Here is a 16,269-nt window from a genome sequence, read left to right on the forward strand (position 1 = left end):
GCAGATATGGACAGAACTATTCATGATTTAACTGTATTCAGGCCTCATTTTGAAAATATTGCCCGCTTTTTTTTACATTCATGCTTCATTTAACCATGTGCTTAGCCATGTTGATGCTCTAATCAGTTTATAAAGCAAGTGATTTATTGTTTAATTATACTGTATATGGTGTGCTTCGCATGCAGTTATTGCACACCACAAAGCTTGAGTTTTAATATGACTAAGACAGGTCAGTGTTTGTTTTTCATCAATCCATTATCATGTTGGCTTGTAGCCTCATTTATTTTTAATTTATGCTGGAGCAGCTATGGGGTGATAAGCCAGTGATACATTCCTACGTAAGGCAAAAGTGAACTTGCCGTTTCCGTGAGCAATGCCTGCTCTTTCCTTTCGTGAGAGTGTTTTCTTTTTCTAAGTGCTGAAGTGCCCATGGGCATCTCTGGACTTTTCCATCGAACCCTCCCCATTTTAGCAGTGTTGAGTCAGTCCTTTCAACAAGAACTTATAAAACAGCAAAGTGCTCTGGATATGTTATTTTACTCCTAAATATGGTCTTATGTAATCTTGTCCTGATATGCCTTAAATTCTGTATCACTACTCTTAGAGCAGAGTATGAACAGAGCAAAGAAATACTTTTATCATCAAGCTTTTTAGATACAGTGCTATAGATTCACAACAATCAACACTTTTCTGACCTACAGAAATGTACTGCAGAGGCAGACGTTGATGTAAAGATTTGCTGAGTGGACACGTACTCTAGAAGCAGTCTGCAGTTTCAGGTTGACAAGCTAAGTTTCCATATTTTGGGGAAGGATTTTTAAAGGTTGTTTCTCTTGGCCAGTACCCTCTGTTCAGTGCACCACTGCTGAGATGGTGTTTATATGCATTTTGTTTTCCTCTAGAATGAGTCCTTGTAACCTGAAGACTGCTGAGCTTTTTCTTTTTTTGTGTGTGTGCAGAATTCCAGGATCTCCCACTGCAACAGCATCTAAAAATAATATCTTGCACGTCACAGGCTCAGCCTCTATAGAATAGCCTGCAATATGCCAAGCCACTTCTGGATGGCTAAGGGAATGATAAGTAGACCTTGTTTCAATGCACCAAACAGTAAGGGAAAAAAAATTTTGGACAAGGTTTGCCTTTAAGCTTAATAAATGGACTGAGAATAAATGATATTGAAGTGAAATTTGGTAAGAGAAAAACGAAATCATTTCACTGGTGTGGCTTTGGGTACAGAAAAGACTATAAGCATATGTAAGCCAATTGCACATCTTGATTCCCAGTCAAAAAGAGATTAGTGGGTATTGGCTGTTTTCTATGAAGACTGATTGCCAATATTAATATGTGCTGTACTCCCCTGAGAAGTACCCTGCTAGCTGCTCATATTATCATCATGTATAATGTTGTAACAGTACTCATTGTACAAGTTTACTAAACCTGACCTTAGATGTATATTAGGATATGTTTTTGATAAACACACATGCATGCACGCATGTGCACACGCAGACACACACACGCATGCAGATACACACACATATGAATACTGTACACACTACCTTATGAAACAGAAAAGAGAGAAATGCTGCAGTCTGTCATCTCTCTGATTCTCATCTCTCAATTAGATCACATGCTTCACTCTGCGGGGCCAGTATAGCACATCCACAAATCATAAACAAGGGATGAGGCCACATTTTACATCACTAAAATATTTCAGTTTTATGTCACAAATCAATTACTTGTGTCAATATTGTGATGCTTGCTTCCTCATCAGTATTCATGATGGAGGGTATAGGACAGCCCAAGAGCCTAAGAATTATTAAATGATTAAGTGAATATGTGGAAACTTCCGGTCTGAAATAGTTTTGTACATTGCCTGGGGTGAGCATCAGGCTTTAATTATTTTTGTATTTACTCTTCGCAGACAGAACGTGCGATCGCCACGTTATTTTAGATGGCCATACTTAGCAGGCACAGACAGTAGAGTGACTCTGACCAGGGTGCTTATGGGATTGACTGTGGCGGAGAAGAGGCGCCATGCATCAGCAGTGCCCCCCCCCCCCGGTTGACACACACTAGTTGGCGTCTGCTGACGGTCAGCGCTTTGCCGTCTCGCTGGGGGGCAAGGTGTAACTGACCTCCTGAAGGCTCGTTCTTCTTCCCACTCCCTGGCTGCCCATCCCTCCCTCCCTCCATCAATCCTTCCCTCTAAATCTGCCTCCGTCCATTCTCTGCACAGCTAAATCACTGCTGTGAGGATAGGCTGTTCCCCCCAATGTGCCTCTGATTAAGCAGCTCGCTGAAATTGATCATTTTGAATATACTGTGCTATTTGTCATCAGTAAAGTTACTATACACTGACGCTGCGTAGCAGAAGGAATCCTATCACTCACTTTATTAGCTTTTGGGTAGAAACATGGATTCAATCCATGTTTTTGCTTGACTCTGATATTTAAATGAAACTGTGATTGTGAAGAAAAACAAACCTTTCAGTTAGTATTCTTATCTTAATTAAGGCTTGATTGTGATTCAATTTGAGCAATAGAGTTTGCCTGTGTCAAGCTGGATTGTAGTGCCTTGACTGAGAATCTTGAGGTACTGTCTTCCAAGTTTCAGGATCCATTTCGTAGGACTGTTATATGCCGTGTGAAAAGACAGCTCCAGGATTAGGAAGCACATGCCCCTAAAAACTCTTACACAATCCACCCTCCCATCAGTTATCCTTTATTCAGATGTAGCACAGTGTGCTGAAACAAAGCTAGTAGCATTGCATTTCTGCAAGTTGCATAAGAATTACAAATCTAAAACTGTATAAGAAAAAATACAGTGTATATACAGCAAAATGGACAGCAAAAGGTTTGTGCATCCCAGTCAAATTGCATGTTTTGTTGATTTCGTAAGTGAAAAGAAGTTAACACAATCTCTGCAGGGCACAGACTTATTTCCATTACATGTCCATTTTAATGCACGCTTACGTATAGTAATTGTAGCATATAGAATTTAGCCAAGGGACACCCAACTGCTTGAAAGCTTGTATATTCCAGAATTAAATCAGTGGAGAATAAGTTTGATGCTCATGAAACAGGACTTCCCTCGCCTCTGCGCAAGCTGAGCTTTCAGCAATGGTAGGAGAAAAGGGCCATAAAGGCCTATTAATTCTAACTGAGAAGATAAAGACAAAGTGCTGATTGCTGATTGAGAGGAAGGGGAGCCCCGGCAGCCCGCACTGGGAAATGGCCCTCCTAACTACTGCATGCCATTTATCAGGGGAGGCAGAGAGAGGCAGGGAACAGCCCTTTCTCATGCTACGGGCTTTGATCAATGGAGACGCGTGAGTGCAGAACAGATAAGGACAGATCCTCTGTCCCTGCCGTGCATAAAGGGCCACACCATAGCGCACATCTGAATCAGATGCATTCTTCAGTAGAATTTATTTCCTGTTTTTATAACTGAACGTGGAAAGCACTAATGAGCTCCTGAGGGATTTATCCAAACTACTGTATGATTCCATCCACTTCTCAGTATGCCTACTTCCCGTCAGTGACATCAGAGACATATGACATCAGCGTTGTGTCATTTTAGCAGCGTCTTCAGGGTCTCATCGTAAGGTCATCTGATTGTTAACCAATCAGTAGCCTTGAGACCTTTTAAGAACAGGTTGTTCCAATGCGCATAATCATCTGAGTCGGCGGACCAGCCTCACACTCTTCTTAATGCTGAAGGCGTTGCCTAGGCAGTATACTGCATGAAAGTATACCGTAGCAGTATACCACAGGGAAGCACCATCTGTCACCATGCACCCGCACAATTATGTTTAGTGCCTGGGACGTGTGCCATTGGCTGCCAAACTGTGCTTCTGTTTTAACTGGTGGCACAGAAGACTCTTAAAAGGTCATGTTTACCACCAGAGATTAGTCTGTTGTGTCTGGCTTTCCCAACCCCCCGTGGTTGTTTAGACATAAGCTGACAGCCCTGCTCCTCTGCTCACCCGCACAGACTTCCAGGCTGTGGGACTGAAGAAGGGCATGTTCTTCAACCCCGACCCGTACCTGAAGATCGCCATCCAGCCCGGCAAGCACAGCATCTTCCCCGCCCTGCCCCACCACGGCCAGGAGAAGAGGTCCGGCATCGTCTGCAACACCATCAACCCGGTGTGGCAGAGAGAGGTGAGAGGGGCTGCCTGGGTATTTCTGTACTACGCCACGACTGCTGATCAGCAGCGATGTCCTCCATGTGACTAACCTTTGCTAAATACTGTCCATTTTTTCAGTTAGAATAGAACAGACTTGTCACACGGTTCTCCAGATCCTATGTGGGTTTGTGGGTCTCTCTGCCTTTACTGAAGCAGCCTTTGTGTTCTCTTTTTATGTGGAGGCTGCCATTTTCTGGATGACACAGCTACTTTGTCCTGAGATAGATATTGTAGAGTATATTCTAGGGTGAATATTGTTGAGACTAATCTAATGGGAATTACAGTCTGAAAACACTTTTTTCAAAATAATAGACTGTCCTGAGTGGAGTTCTGTCTGAAAGTTTGTGAGTAGCGCAAAGTGGTCACGTGTCCATTTTACATTGAGCTCACAGGTTAGTTTCCAGGTTCATTTGGAATGTTTCCAGCAGCTGTTCCCTCACGGACTGTCTCTCCAGAGAAGCCGCATGCTTTGTACTCTGGGATTGATTTCTTTTCCCTGTGTGATGGTTTCACAGCGGTGCTTTGGGACCTTGCTAAACAGAGCAATGCTCAATAAATCCTTTAAGTATGATGTATAGGAACAAAGGATTTAGTGTGTTTTCAATCAGTTTTTACATTGAACAGGACAACTGTTGAATATTAGGTCTAAATCCGATATCAATAAGTGAGCCAAGTAACCCTTCATTGCTGTAATCAATTTCAATTATTCTGGTGGCTTTCCATAGGGAATGTAATAATAGATACATGGAATGGACCACTGTATAAGTCATACATAATAATAATAATAATAATAATAAAAGTAATTATAATAAAAATAATAATAATAATAATAATAACACTAATAATAATAATATTATCTGATGTCATTTACCGATTCCCAGCATGTTATTATTCCATGTTGTTCCGTGTTGTGAAACTGACTGGTTAATACTCTGCATGATGGACAGTTAAGGGTAGCAGTTACAGAGCTGAGGTCCAGAATTGGAGGCCTGTCTTAATTCTGTGTGTGATCCATCTTCCTTCGCTGTTACATCCGCTGCTGAGAACGCAGGGTCAGAATTGGGGATGGTCACATACAGTCCAGGAAGAGCAATGAATTGATCAAAAGAATTTGAGGATCCATTATATCCAGCTTGGTTTTGTAAATGGAAGTGATTGTGGGGACATTTACTACAGGACACATCCTTTTTAGAGAGAAAGTCAGTATCAGATAAGAATGCACTGTGGGCGTACTTAGAATATGGGATTCTCAGACCTCTTGGCAGGCAGTGATTTTAGCAGTGTTTCATACATGAACATTCATTTAGCCACAGCTATATATTCATATATGGAAAATAAGAGGTTATTAAATGCTGATGGTATTCAGCTGAGGTTTGAAACTTGTGTGTTGGGTGGATTCTCTGTCTTTCATTTCACTGGGTAAGCTGGTTGCAAGTCTTTGTTATATATCTGCGCTCACATTGTCTCTAAAATAACACACTTGGTTCTTAGTTCTAATTAGTTTTAATGATTTTTTTAAAAGTTGGCTGTAAATCAGTCTCTTCCTGTTTAAATGTGTGCCAGTTAAACATGGAAGATGATGGTGAAATCTCCTGTGATCTTGGCGTTGTGCTGTGTGGTCTGTTTGCCTACACAGAAATTAAACGGGAAATCATTGCAGGGCTGCCAAATTATAAACGCAACATTGCAGTCCCGCTACTCTACGGCACCCGATACATTGTGCCGTGCCTGCACGTTGCGGATAAGTGACACGCTTCTGCCTCGGTGTCATCGCTTGGGGTGATGCATGGATCATCGCTGATGCTCTTGGAAAGGGGACGCCCTGCGGGACATCCTCCCGTCCCCCGTCGGTCTCGGAGATTATTGTGACAGGCCGGGATCTTAGATGTTGTCGCCGCGGTTGTACGCGTCGCTCGGTATCGGGGTTTCCCCCCAGGCTCTGCTGCTGGGAGGCAGAGGCAGGTGAGAGCACCACAGCGCCGCGATAGCGACTCGCTAACAATCCCAGGGTCTGCAGCGGCTTCGGCACACAAAGACACACTAAACTCACTCTCTGTTCAGAGCGAACATCAATCCATCACAACTGAATTTTTAGTTAAAAGAAGCAGAGAAAAGGAGGCTACTGAATTTTATTGACAGATGAAAGGCTGTATTCATAATGTATACTGCACCCTTTGATGAATTATTTCTATACAATAATAATATCTTTCCTTTTCAGGGAGCGCATTAGGAACAATATCTGCCCACACAGGACGGCTAATCCTGACGGATAATTGGTATTATTCAGGACATTATGCACCTTTTATTAAATCTTCTCCGCTCGTCGTGTGGGTGATTCGCCCTGAAGAGGCAGAGAGATTGCCTCTGATGGGAAAACAGGTCAAAGCGCAGGGAAGGGAATAGACCGATAAGGGAAGAGGGTTAATTTTCTTTTCATCTCTTCCTTCGCTTCGTGAGTGGAGGCCTTGCGCTGGGGGAATTGGCAGGCTTATTTTACATGTGACTCTAATGAGGACATTCCTATTCCACTTCTGCAGCCATGCGGCATCCACAGCCAGCCATGACCCCCCAGGTCCCCCCAGCTCATTCCAGGGCCATTTTGGCTCCTCATTTGCTGGGCTAGTCTCCGCCTCCTATGGCACAGATGCAGTGGTCCCCCATTTCCTGGTGCACATGCAGTCTGAAGTAATCAATGTGACACTCACTCTGGCTACATGGCAAAGTCATTTATAGGAGGTGTGAGACCTCTTGTCTTCACAGGAATAGTTTCCTCACATGCCTGATGGGGCACTAAATGAATATGTACTAAAGCTCAAGCTCTGTCTCCATGGCAATGGTGCTTTCAGGGTTAATGTTGGTGCGATGAGAGAGGCAGCAGTGGAAGGCATAAAACTCTGCACTGTCTCCACGGTGATGACATCTCCGCGGGGTTGGTTACTTGCTTAGGCAAGAGGGGCTGTCATAAGGAGCAGGAAGTCTGCTTCATCTCCCACAGGGAGTTTCTCTAGGGTTTGAGGGTGACACAACAGAGAGGGCTGAGGGGTGTGGCCTCACCCCTGTCTCCGTGTGGCAGGGTTCAAGATGCAGCAGTGGCACAGCGGTGGCACAGCCCTGGCGCTGCCTGCGCCGTCGCCACAGCGACGCGTCCCCCTCGGGGGTTAAACGCACAGTGATGTGCCAGGGCGGGGGGTGGGGTGGGGGGGGGAGAGTGCCACTGTGACGCGGAGCTAGGACCTCCGCTAGAGAACGGGGCCCTCCCCTCAGGGCGCAGCGAGCCTCAGGCTGGTCTCCCCCGCCCTCCCCCAAGCTCCTCTATTTGTTATTCAGGACAGCCGCGTCCTTCATCCTGCAGAGGAGTTTCAGCGCTCGGGGCGAGGGCCTGGGAGCCCAGGAGCAGCCCAGGATTAGGCACACACTACACAGACTCCCACAGACTCCTAAAGCAACCGAACACTGTCCATATTGCATCATGAGCTATTCATCTTTTTACCACAGCCACGAAGGATTGTGAGCATACATGCTTTCTGTTCACGTATGTCTTGTAGTTATATTGTAAATATCAATGAAATCTGCGATTTGTTGAAGTTGACAGCTGGTGAGGTTCTTCATGTTCCATGTTCAACACCATTTCATTATTTGTCATAATTTGTAATATTTTTGTAATTTGTAAATACTGTATGTGAACTCATTCCGCAAATATATTTTCAAGTTTTCTTTGAAAGATTCTTCTATAATATTTCCAGAGTGGGCCAACACTCATTTTCATCTTGATTTGCATTGACATATCTGTAAAATACATTTGTAACATTCTGTACATACTTAGGTTTGGACGCTTCCTATCACAGAGATTATATTTTGCTTTTTTTAGTTTGTGTCTTTGAATATGCTTATTTGGTATTGCAGTTAAGTATTTCAGGGAAGGCAAATGTACTTCCGGAATCAACTAGATTTGTTTACAAGCCCATTACTACCCTCTGTATATGGAGAGAAATCTCCAGCGAATGGTTTGTACAGAGCTCATCTTTGTCTTGCTGTGTGTGTGACCAGAGAGCTGGAGGCTGAAAATGCCCTGGGCTGCACTAACACGCGTGTGGCAAAGGGAGTGATTCCTGCTCACTCTTGAACCTACAGCATTTGTAAAATGTCTCCCGTCCTGGCTCTCCTGATAGGCTGGGTGGTGCTCTGTGGCTCACCCTCTCCCACCCCCAGAGCCCTCTGCCCTGTTAGTGAATGGCAACTCTGATTGCCGACCTTTACCTCTGTTTTCTGGGGTACAGTATGTGAATATGTGATGCTATTTGTGAAAGGCATTTGCTGTCTAGCCAGTAAACCCAGATCACTCAGTTAATGTAGCTGTAGCTCTCTTTATTTCGGATGGGAATTATGATTCTTGATCATTTTATCATTTATCTCAAATGGGCTTGCCCTGTTTACTTTTCAACTCTTCAATGTGTGTCTGCAGACGTTACAGAAATGACCCAACTGTGAGCAACAATCCTGCAATTCATGCACTGTCAGTGGTAACCTTCCCTTAGCTGGTGCTCCTATTAAATATTCATCAGCGGATTAGTGAGAATGGAGGGGCCAGCGTGTGGTAAATGAGCCCTCCCTCTGTTTGTGCGGACATTTTTCCACAGAGGAAAGTGAGTCTGAGGACAATGGGCTCACTTCCTGCCTGATACTTTCATATAATCAAACCCCTGAATTTCAGCAGCCCAGAAACTCTGTCAGCTCAGGGGTCCGCAAGTTGGAGGGCTAAAATGTATCAGGAATCAGTCTTAGGTTGTATTTCTATCACAGCCTGAGCTGCTCAGTAATTTTCTCTGCAGGGCTCGAAGAAGTGGATGCGGAATGTGTCCTCCAACTGAGAGTCTGATAGTATTGACAGGGTTAGAATTGTCATATCAAACTGAAATATAAACATAGGAAAGGGGATTACATACACTATCTCTCTGAGAATACATTTTCAAATGCACAAAGCATCCGCCGGAGGTGAGCTGTGTGTTTCTATTGCAAATGCATCCGTGAGCCAGGGTGACCCATTTGCATTGCCGGCACCCCTTTATCTTAAGGTTTTCTCAGGATACAGTCCGCGCGGACGAAGCGCCAGGTGGAATACTGATTGGCGAGCATTTTAAAATGATGTCCCTCCTACGTCTGTCCTTGGTCTTCTGTTGCTGCGGATGGGCGGAATGAGGGAATGCTGGGTCCGCCTACGCTTCAGGCTCAGGAAGAGGGACGTTCCCTGTGCGGCCCACCTCTGTTGCACAAGGGCATGGTGCATAAATAAAAACAGATGGGCCTGGGGCTCAGCCTATCAGGGCATGACCTCTTCCTCAGGGGGACCAATCTTTCACACTCAAAACACTTTTTACAGCAACACGCTGCTGCTCTTTGGTCAGCCCTGTGTGCCAAGTGCCTCTTTGTCAGACACAGGTTGCACCGTGTCTGTGAACAAGCAGCATTTTCAAACCAGGCAATGGGAGCGTACGCATGCAGTATGCTGGCACTTCGCTGTCAAGCTGGCAGACAAGACTGTCCATTCCCCGTCGCCCGCACGCTGGATATCCACAACTTAAAAAGCCAAATGCCCCATTTAGCAGGTCTCAGTGTCCTTTAAGCCTACTTACTGTGTGGCCCTTAATGTTGACCACAGCCTTAACCCCACAGCTGTGTGTTGGCTGGCCTCCTAGTGCCACAGTTCACACGCTGGTGCTGAACACACTTAGCGCCACGCTGAGGCCATGCTGCTATTCGACCCCGCGGGTTCTATGGGCTCTTTAATTACAGCAATCAGTCATAAGCGGACAATTTATGACATGACATATTATTAATGGCTGGATTTTGGGGCTTTGACTGTACCTTTCTCAATGTAACCCAGTCCTATCTAACCATTGCAAACGAGCAAAGGGGTCTGTTTAGTTAGCTTCCAGGCTAATTCCTGAAAACATGGTAAAAAAAACAACCTGCTCCAATGTGCTTTGGGTTGATCTCACAATAACAACATGAAAACGATGAGCTCAGGCCACTCCCCTTTTAGAGTATTGGGATACAGCATGATGAGATTTAGAAAAAATGTATAAACTTGCACCTTATGCAAGGACGTTGTTTCGTAGCATAAGTTTGACAGCAAAACGTTGGTCTACAACAAAGTCGGAAAGTGTTTCAGTTTTCACAAGGAACTGTAACCATGTGGAGAAGTGCCACAGAGAACAAGCCCGCCATTTGCTTGGCACAGTCTGTGTGTATTTTGTTCGTAATCGAGGCAGCGACAACAAAAAGTGAGTGCATCGCGGTTCCCATTTCGCACCGCAGGAAATGGAACCGTAACGAGCGCATTATTCAATCTGCGCGCGATTGCCGGCCTACTCAGAGGCCTCGTGTACGGCAAAATGGGATTCATTTTCAATTTCGCCCGCTGAGAGATGGGCTCCACGAAGAGCCAGCCCCCTAAAATAGAAGCGATGGTGAAAATGGAAGCCGTATTGACCGCTGACTTAGCCACGTCTGGAGTGTCACGTGAGTCCAAGCCGTTTACGAACCGCTGGTGCGAGCGAAGCCGTGGCCGCATAGGGGTGTTCCACGCTCCTGTCACGCGTCCCTGTAATCCAGGTGCATGCAGGGAGAGAGCGAGCGACGGCCGTGTCCCTGTTTGTGCTCAGTGCTGCCATTGCAGGACTGACGGGATGCCTGAAGTTCTCTGAACTGTTCTTCCTTTGTCTTGTGTATAATATTTACATATGTACATATAAATGGTTAACTGGCCACAAAACAGTGTGAAAGGTGCTAATATTTTTGAAGGGCACTGTACATTCCAAAGGTAAAAAATCCCAGTAACCAGTTCAGAAATTCACTGGGAGAAACATGGCTATGTATGTACATATAAACACACATGTGCGCACACGCCACATTTCCAAAATGATTTGCATGTGGTGTGTGCAAGAAGCATCATATTATGACTGCCTTCTGCCTGCCCTGGAATTCATCTTCACATTAGTACTTAAAATCATTTCTCTCTATTTCTAGTGTCAGTACAATAAGTCATATATATCCATCCAGAGAGAACAAGGTTCGCATTTCATACAGAAGTTAAAAAGTTAACAGAACTGCCGGAGAAAGCGGATATTGTACTCAAAGATTAGCTGGTGCGCTTCCCGCGTTTAAACGGAGAGAAAGCTGTAATTTTCAATTAAAGCTGACTTTTGGAGATGACAAAGCTGCCGGGCACAAAGAGGCAGCTGCTGGGTGCAAATTACATTCCACAGCACAATTTTCACAGGATGGGAAGAGACAAAATTTACAAGGGCAGTAAATGGAAGATGACGACTCGCATTCAGTTGTGCCCCACCGCTGTGTGGCCGCAACACAACCAAAAGCAGACTGCACTAAAACCGTACATCACATTAAGAGCGTTCTTTTTAAAGACGCAAGCTCAACAAGGCAGTATTATAGCATTACATTATGTTTAATGTATTCAATTAATCACATTAAATGTTCTCTTTTTGGAAACTCCATGACATTCTACTTTTAATATTCATTCAGAAGGTATTTACACCATGTTCCATTAAGAGAAAAGGTCACATTCATTCTTTCATTTTGGAATATTTTTTGGCATCTTTGAAAGAGTTTAAGGACATTGGACAGCACTGCCTGCAGTCTAGGCACCCTCAGCACCATGGACAGCTACAGTGAGCGCTGAGAGGTGGGTGTGCACTAGCCTTCCAACCTTTGTGAGAAATATGAATGGGAAAGGTGGCCAAGGACACAGAGTAGGTGTTACTGCTCTGCCTGCATGCACTTGTTGTTTTGCTGGTAACCTTGCTCACACAGACTGAGTAATTTCAGACTGTGTATCCTGATGATAAGACCCAGTCAAAAAGTACACAAATGCCCTGGCCCAATGCAGTGTGTATCTCTTCCAGTGCTTCAACTTTGTGTCCCTGCCCACGGACGTCCTGGAGATCGAGGTGAAGGACAAGTTTGCGAAGAGCAGGCCCATCATCAAGCGCTTCCTGGGCAAGCTGTCCATGCCTGTGCAGAGGCTGCTGGAGAAGCACGCCATCGGGTGGGTCACCCAGGTCGGCCAGGCCAGGGCAGGCCAGGGCAGGCCAGGGCAGGGCACAGGCAGGCAGAGCTGGGTAAAGGGGGGAAACGAGCCTTCCACTCAGCTTACAATCATTTATTTATGCCGTTGCATAACATTCTTTGTTGACTTGCATACATAATGAAGCATTTCTAAATAGTCTGCACAGATTGTACTTTTTATTGCCCTTTCTTATTCTGTTCAGGCTACTGATATATGTATAATGTATAATGTATAATGTGCAATATGGCAGTGCTAAAAACACATAGAGACCTCAGCCGTGTTAACAGCCTTGTCCTCCGGAATCATGCAGCATTTCTTGTTGTCTACATTACTTCTACAAAGTGTCAGAAACTTATTTAATTTTAGATTTGCTAATCTTTGTGTGAGTTACAGTACTAGGATAAAAGCTCACACTCTGGTTGTGGTGGTTACCTTAATTTAACTCTGCAGCACTGTTGCGTGAAATTCAAAATTTCGGTCAATGAAGCAGATGAAGAATGATCTATATGTAAAAATATCTTACAAGTTATATGTAGACATTAAATGAATCAATCGCTTTCATGTTCGCTCTCTTGTGTATGTCTCTGTCATGTCAAAAACAGACACACTCACAGTTATCTCTCTCTCACACACACACACTTTCTCTCTCTCCCTCCCTCTCTCTCTCTCTCTCTCTCTCTCGGCAGGGATCGGGTGGTGAGCTACACGCTGGGCCGCAGGCTGCCGACCGACCATGTCAGTGGCCAGCTGCAGTTCAGATTTGAGATAACCTCCTCCATTCATCCAGGTTTCTGCCCGTTTATTTATCCTCTTTACTTTCATTCAGGGCACTTTGGTCTCAGACTCAGAGTCTGGAATTGTGACCACACTGCACTTATATAACCTGATTTTCACAATAAATAACTAAACAGAGGGGACAGAAGTGGTTCCTTTTAATGGATAATTGACCTACATAGTATTTATTAGTTACGTACATCAAGCTAATCCTTTAGAGGCAATACAAAGGTTTTTTCTTAGAAGCAGAAAGAAATACTAGAAGAGAGAAAATTGTGCATTCACACCAGGTGAACAAACATTATATGAATTATTTTTTTTCCAAACAAATGAAAGCTAAATAAAATACTGTACAAGTGGGTCACTTTGCTCCATGTGAATGCAACTAGATAAAGCTTCTGTGCTGTCTGAGACGTTCAGGGTTGAGTGGCCACAGCGGCGTGAGCAGGAAGTGGAGTCGTCGTTTTAATTACTGTTTTGCCGGCAGACGATGAGGAGGTGTCCCTCAGCACGGAGCCCGACTGCGCTGTGGCCCCCGACGAGCAGGTGGAGGCCCAGGGTCTGGACCCCGCACCCGATCCCCCCGCTGACGACGCCCTGAGCGTGGGGCCCGAAGCCCCGGAGCTACCCGCCGACGAGACCGTGGCTGACGCAGAGGCCTCCGGCCCTCCGGACGCTTCCCCCCCGACGGCGCCCTGCGAGGAGGAGCCTGGCCCCTCTGTGGCAGCAGAGGAGGAGGAGGAGGAGGAGAGGGAGGGAGGAGTCACAGAGGAGCCAGAGGAGCCGGGGACAGAGGAGCAGGAGGGTGAGGCACTGCCCCATCCGCAGACTGAGGAGCAGAATCCAGCTGAACAGGAGGAGGGCGAGGCGAATGAGGTCATAGCTGATGGGGAGGTGGAGGTAGAGGCGGAGGGAGAGGGGGAGGCGGAGGGGGAGGTGGAGGGGGCAGAGGCTCCTGCTGAATCCCTCACGGAGGTGGCTCATGCGGACAGCGGGGAAGGCAGGGCGGAAGAGCCAGCCTCGGTGCAGGAACAGGAGGTGCCGGAGGAGCCAGAGGAGGAGGAGGAGGAGGAGGAGACGGAGGACGAGGAGTGCTGCTCCCTGCGGATGAGGAGCGCCCTGAAGCGCAAGAACCGGCCCTGCTCCCTGCCCGTGTCCGAGCTGGAGACGGTGATCGCCTCGGCCTGCGGGGAGCCGGAGACCCCCCGGACCCACTACATCCGCATCCACCACCTCCTCCACAGCCTGCCCTCCGCCCAGCTCAGCCAGGACCCCGACCCGGACCCGGACCCCGACCTCGACCCCGACACCGAGGAGCCCACCGTCAAGCCCCCGGAGGGCAAGGAGGAAGGGGAGGAGGGGGGGGCGGAGGACAGCGCCTCCGAGGCCGCCTCCCAGACCCTGGCGTCGGACGAGCCGGGCCCCTGCTGCCGGCGGGCCCTGCCCCGCAGCCTGTCCATCGAGCGCCTCTCCGACCTCAACCAGCTGCTGGAGGGCGAGCGGCTGCGGCCGGACAGCGAGAGCGAGGCCGGGGGAGGGCGCCCGCCGGGGGGGGAGAGCGAGTGCGACCTGTGCGACGCCTCCTGCTACAGCACCTCCTGCTACAGCACCTCCTGCTATAGCACCTCCTGCTACAGCAACTCGGGCTACGAGGGCCGCAACCGCTTCTGCAGCCACACCCGCTTCTCCTCGGTGGACAGCGCCCGCCTGTCGGAGAGCACCGTCTTCTCCTCGCAGGACGAGGAGGAGGAGGAGGAGAACAGCGCCTTCGAGTCGGCGCCCGACTCCGTCCAGAGCCCCGAGGCCCGGGACGCGGGCGACGGGACGGCCCAGTGGCCGGGGGAGCCGGGGCCGCTGGAGGGGAGCCCTCCGAGCAACTCTGAGGAGTCGCCTGTGGCCGGGCCCAGCAGCAGAGCTACAGGTGAAGCGCTCTTACGCACGTCTCTGCCATGAAATACAGACACACTCACAGTTGTGCTCTTCTCTCATTCTCTTTCACTCTTTCTCTCTCTCTTGCTCTTTCTCACACTCTCAGGCTGCTCGACCTTGAATATTGACTCCCTTCAATTCACCTTTTTAAACCATTTTTTCCTAGATTTTATTTAGTGTACTTCTTCCCTTGCGGTTATCATAAAAATGTCATTTTTGCGCATTAATACGGTAGCCTTAGCACACAGACATAAATGAGCTGTAAGTGATCAATTATTTGATTTATCTATTTTTTAAAAAGGCCCACTGAAAGGACTGACTGAAAGTAGGTCAGCATCATTACCGAAGAGCTACCAAGACCAGAGAGCTACAGCTGTGATGGGTTTGGCAACCAATTAGCCAAAGGAATCGGGGGCTTGTTTCTCTCCCCGCAGATTTGTGGTTGATATCTGTCACCGCGCGCTAATTAATTCCTTGAAATCCTTTGACCTTGTTTAACGAACCCGAACAAAGAATACAAACCACCCTAATTAAATTTTTTTCCCCCCCTTTTTAAATGCCGCGCTGGCAGTGCGGGGAACTCCTGCGCTTTTCAACTTGCCCAATTTAAACAGCAGCTTTGATGTCCATTCACATATCCGGCCTTGGATGACGTGCGTCTCCGGGCTCCTCGATCGCGGCCAGAGCGGCGCTCGGAAGAAAGCGGGCAGCGGAGGTGCATCGGGTCACCCGTACGAACGAGGTCACTACGGCCCAACAAACGGCGCTGTGTGTGCAGGCCCCGGCCAACGGCGAGCATTGTGAAAGCCGACTCCGCCCCTCTCCGTTAGACGGCCTGTCCCTTTGTCCGGTGAACTCTGCCCCTCATTGTGTCAAACAAAGTGTCCCGGGAGAAAGCGCCCCGACGCCAGTATAGAAGAAAAGCCGCGACCGGCGCGATTCAATGGTAAAACGGTCGTGTGGGTTCTGAGGGGAAAGCTGGAGAACCTCGTCAGTTAGACTGAGAGCTTTTCAAATGTTGTTTTTTTTTTTTTAAACACGTACTGCTTGTTCGCAGTCGAGCAGATTTGCCTTGGTCTTGTGACTGTTGAACAACCGCACGACCAATGAAAAAGTTTCTCCCTCGTGGTGACTGGAGTCGAGACGGTGTTTGTATGAAATGCCGAGAGCCTTTGTTTCTTTCAGCTAGATGCAGAACATGTGATTCCTGTCTCTATCCATGTTGATACTCTGCAATGTAGGTCACAGAGCATTTTAACAGGCCTTCCTTTCTGCTTCAGTCAGCGAATTG

At 47.2% G+C, this 16,269-nt stretch overlaps 1 protein-coding gene across 5 annotated transcripts in view; it reads left to right on the plus strand.

Moving 5' to 3' along the window:
* The window catches only part of LOC135253660 (E3 ubiquitin-protein ligase HECW1-like), a 75,490-nt gene that overhangs the window by 31,049 nt on the left and 28,172 nt on the right, over window positions 1–16,269 (plus strand). For all 5 annotated transcript variants that reach the window (XM_064333238.1, XM_064333237.1, XM_064333242.1 and 2 more), the window contains 4 exons: window positions 3,994–4,163; window positions 12,112–12,254; window positions 12,962–13,062; window positions 13,537–14,970. In XM_064333238.1, the coding sequence (XP_064189308.1) occupies window positions 3,994–4,163; window positions 12,112–12,254; window positions 12,962–13,062; window positions 13,537–14,970 (1,848 nt within the window). The remainder of the gene's footprint in view (window positions 1–3,993; window positions 4,164–12,111; window positions 12,255–12,961; window positions 13,063–13,536; window positions 14,971–16,269) is intronic.

Source organism: Anguilla rostrata, chromosome 4 (assembly GCF_018555375.3).
Source record: "Anguilla rostrata isolate EN2019 chromosome 4, ASM1855537v3, whole genome shotgun sequence".
Lineage (NCBI taxonomy): Eukaryota > Metazoa > Chordata > Actinopteri > Anguilliformes > Anguillidae > Anguilla > Anguilla rostrata.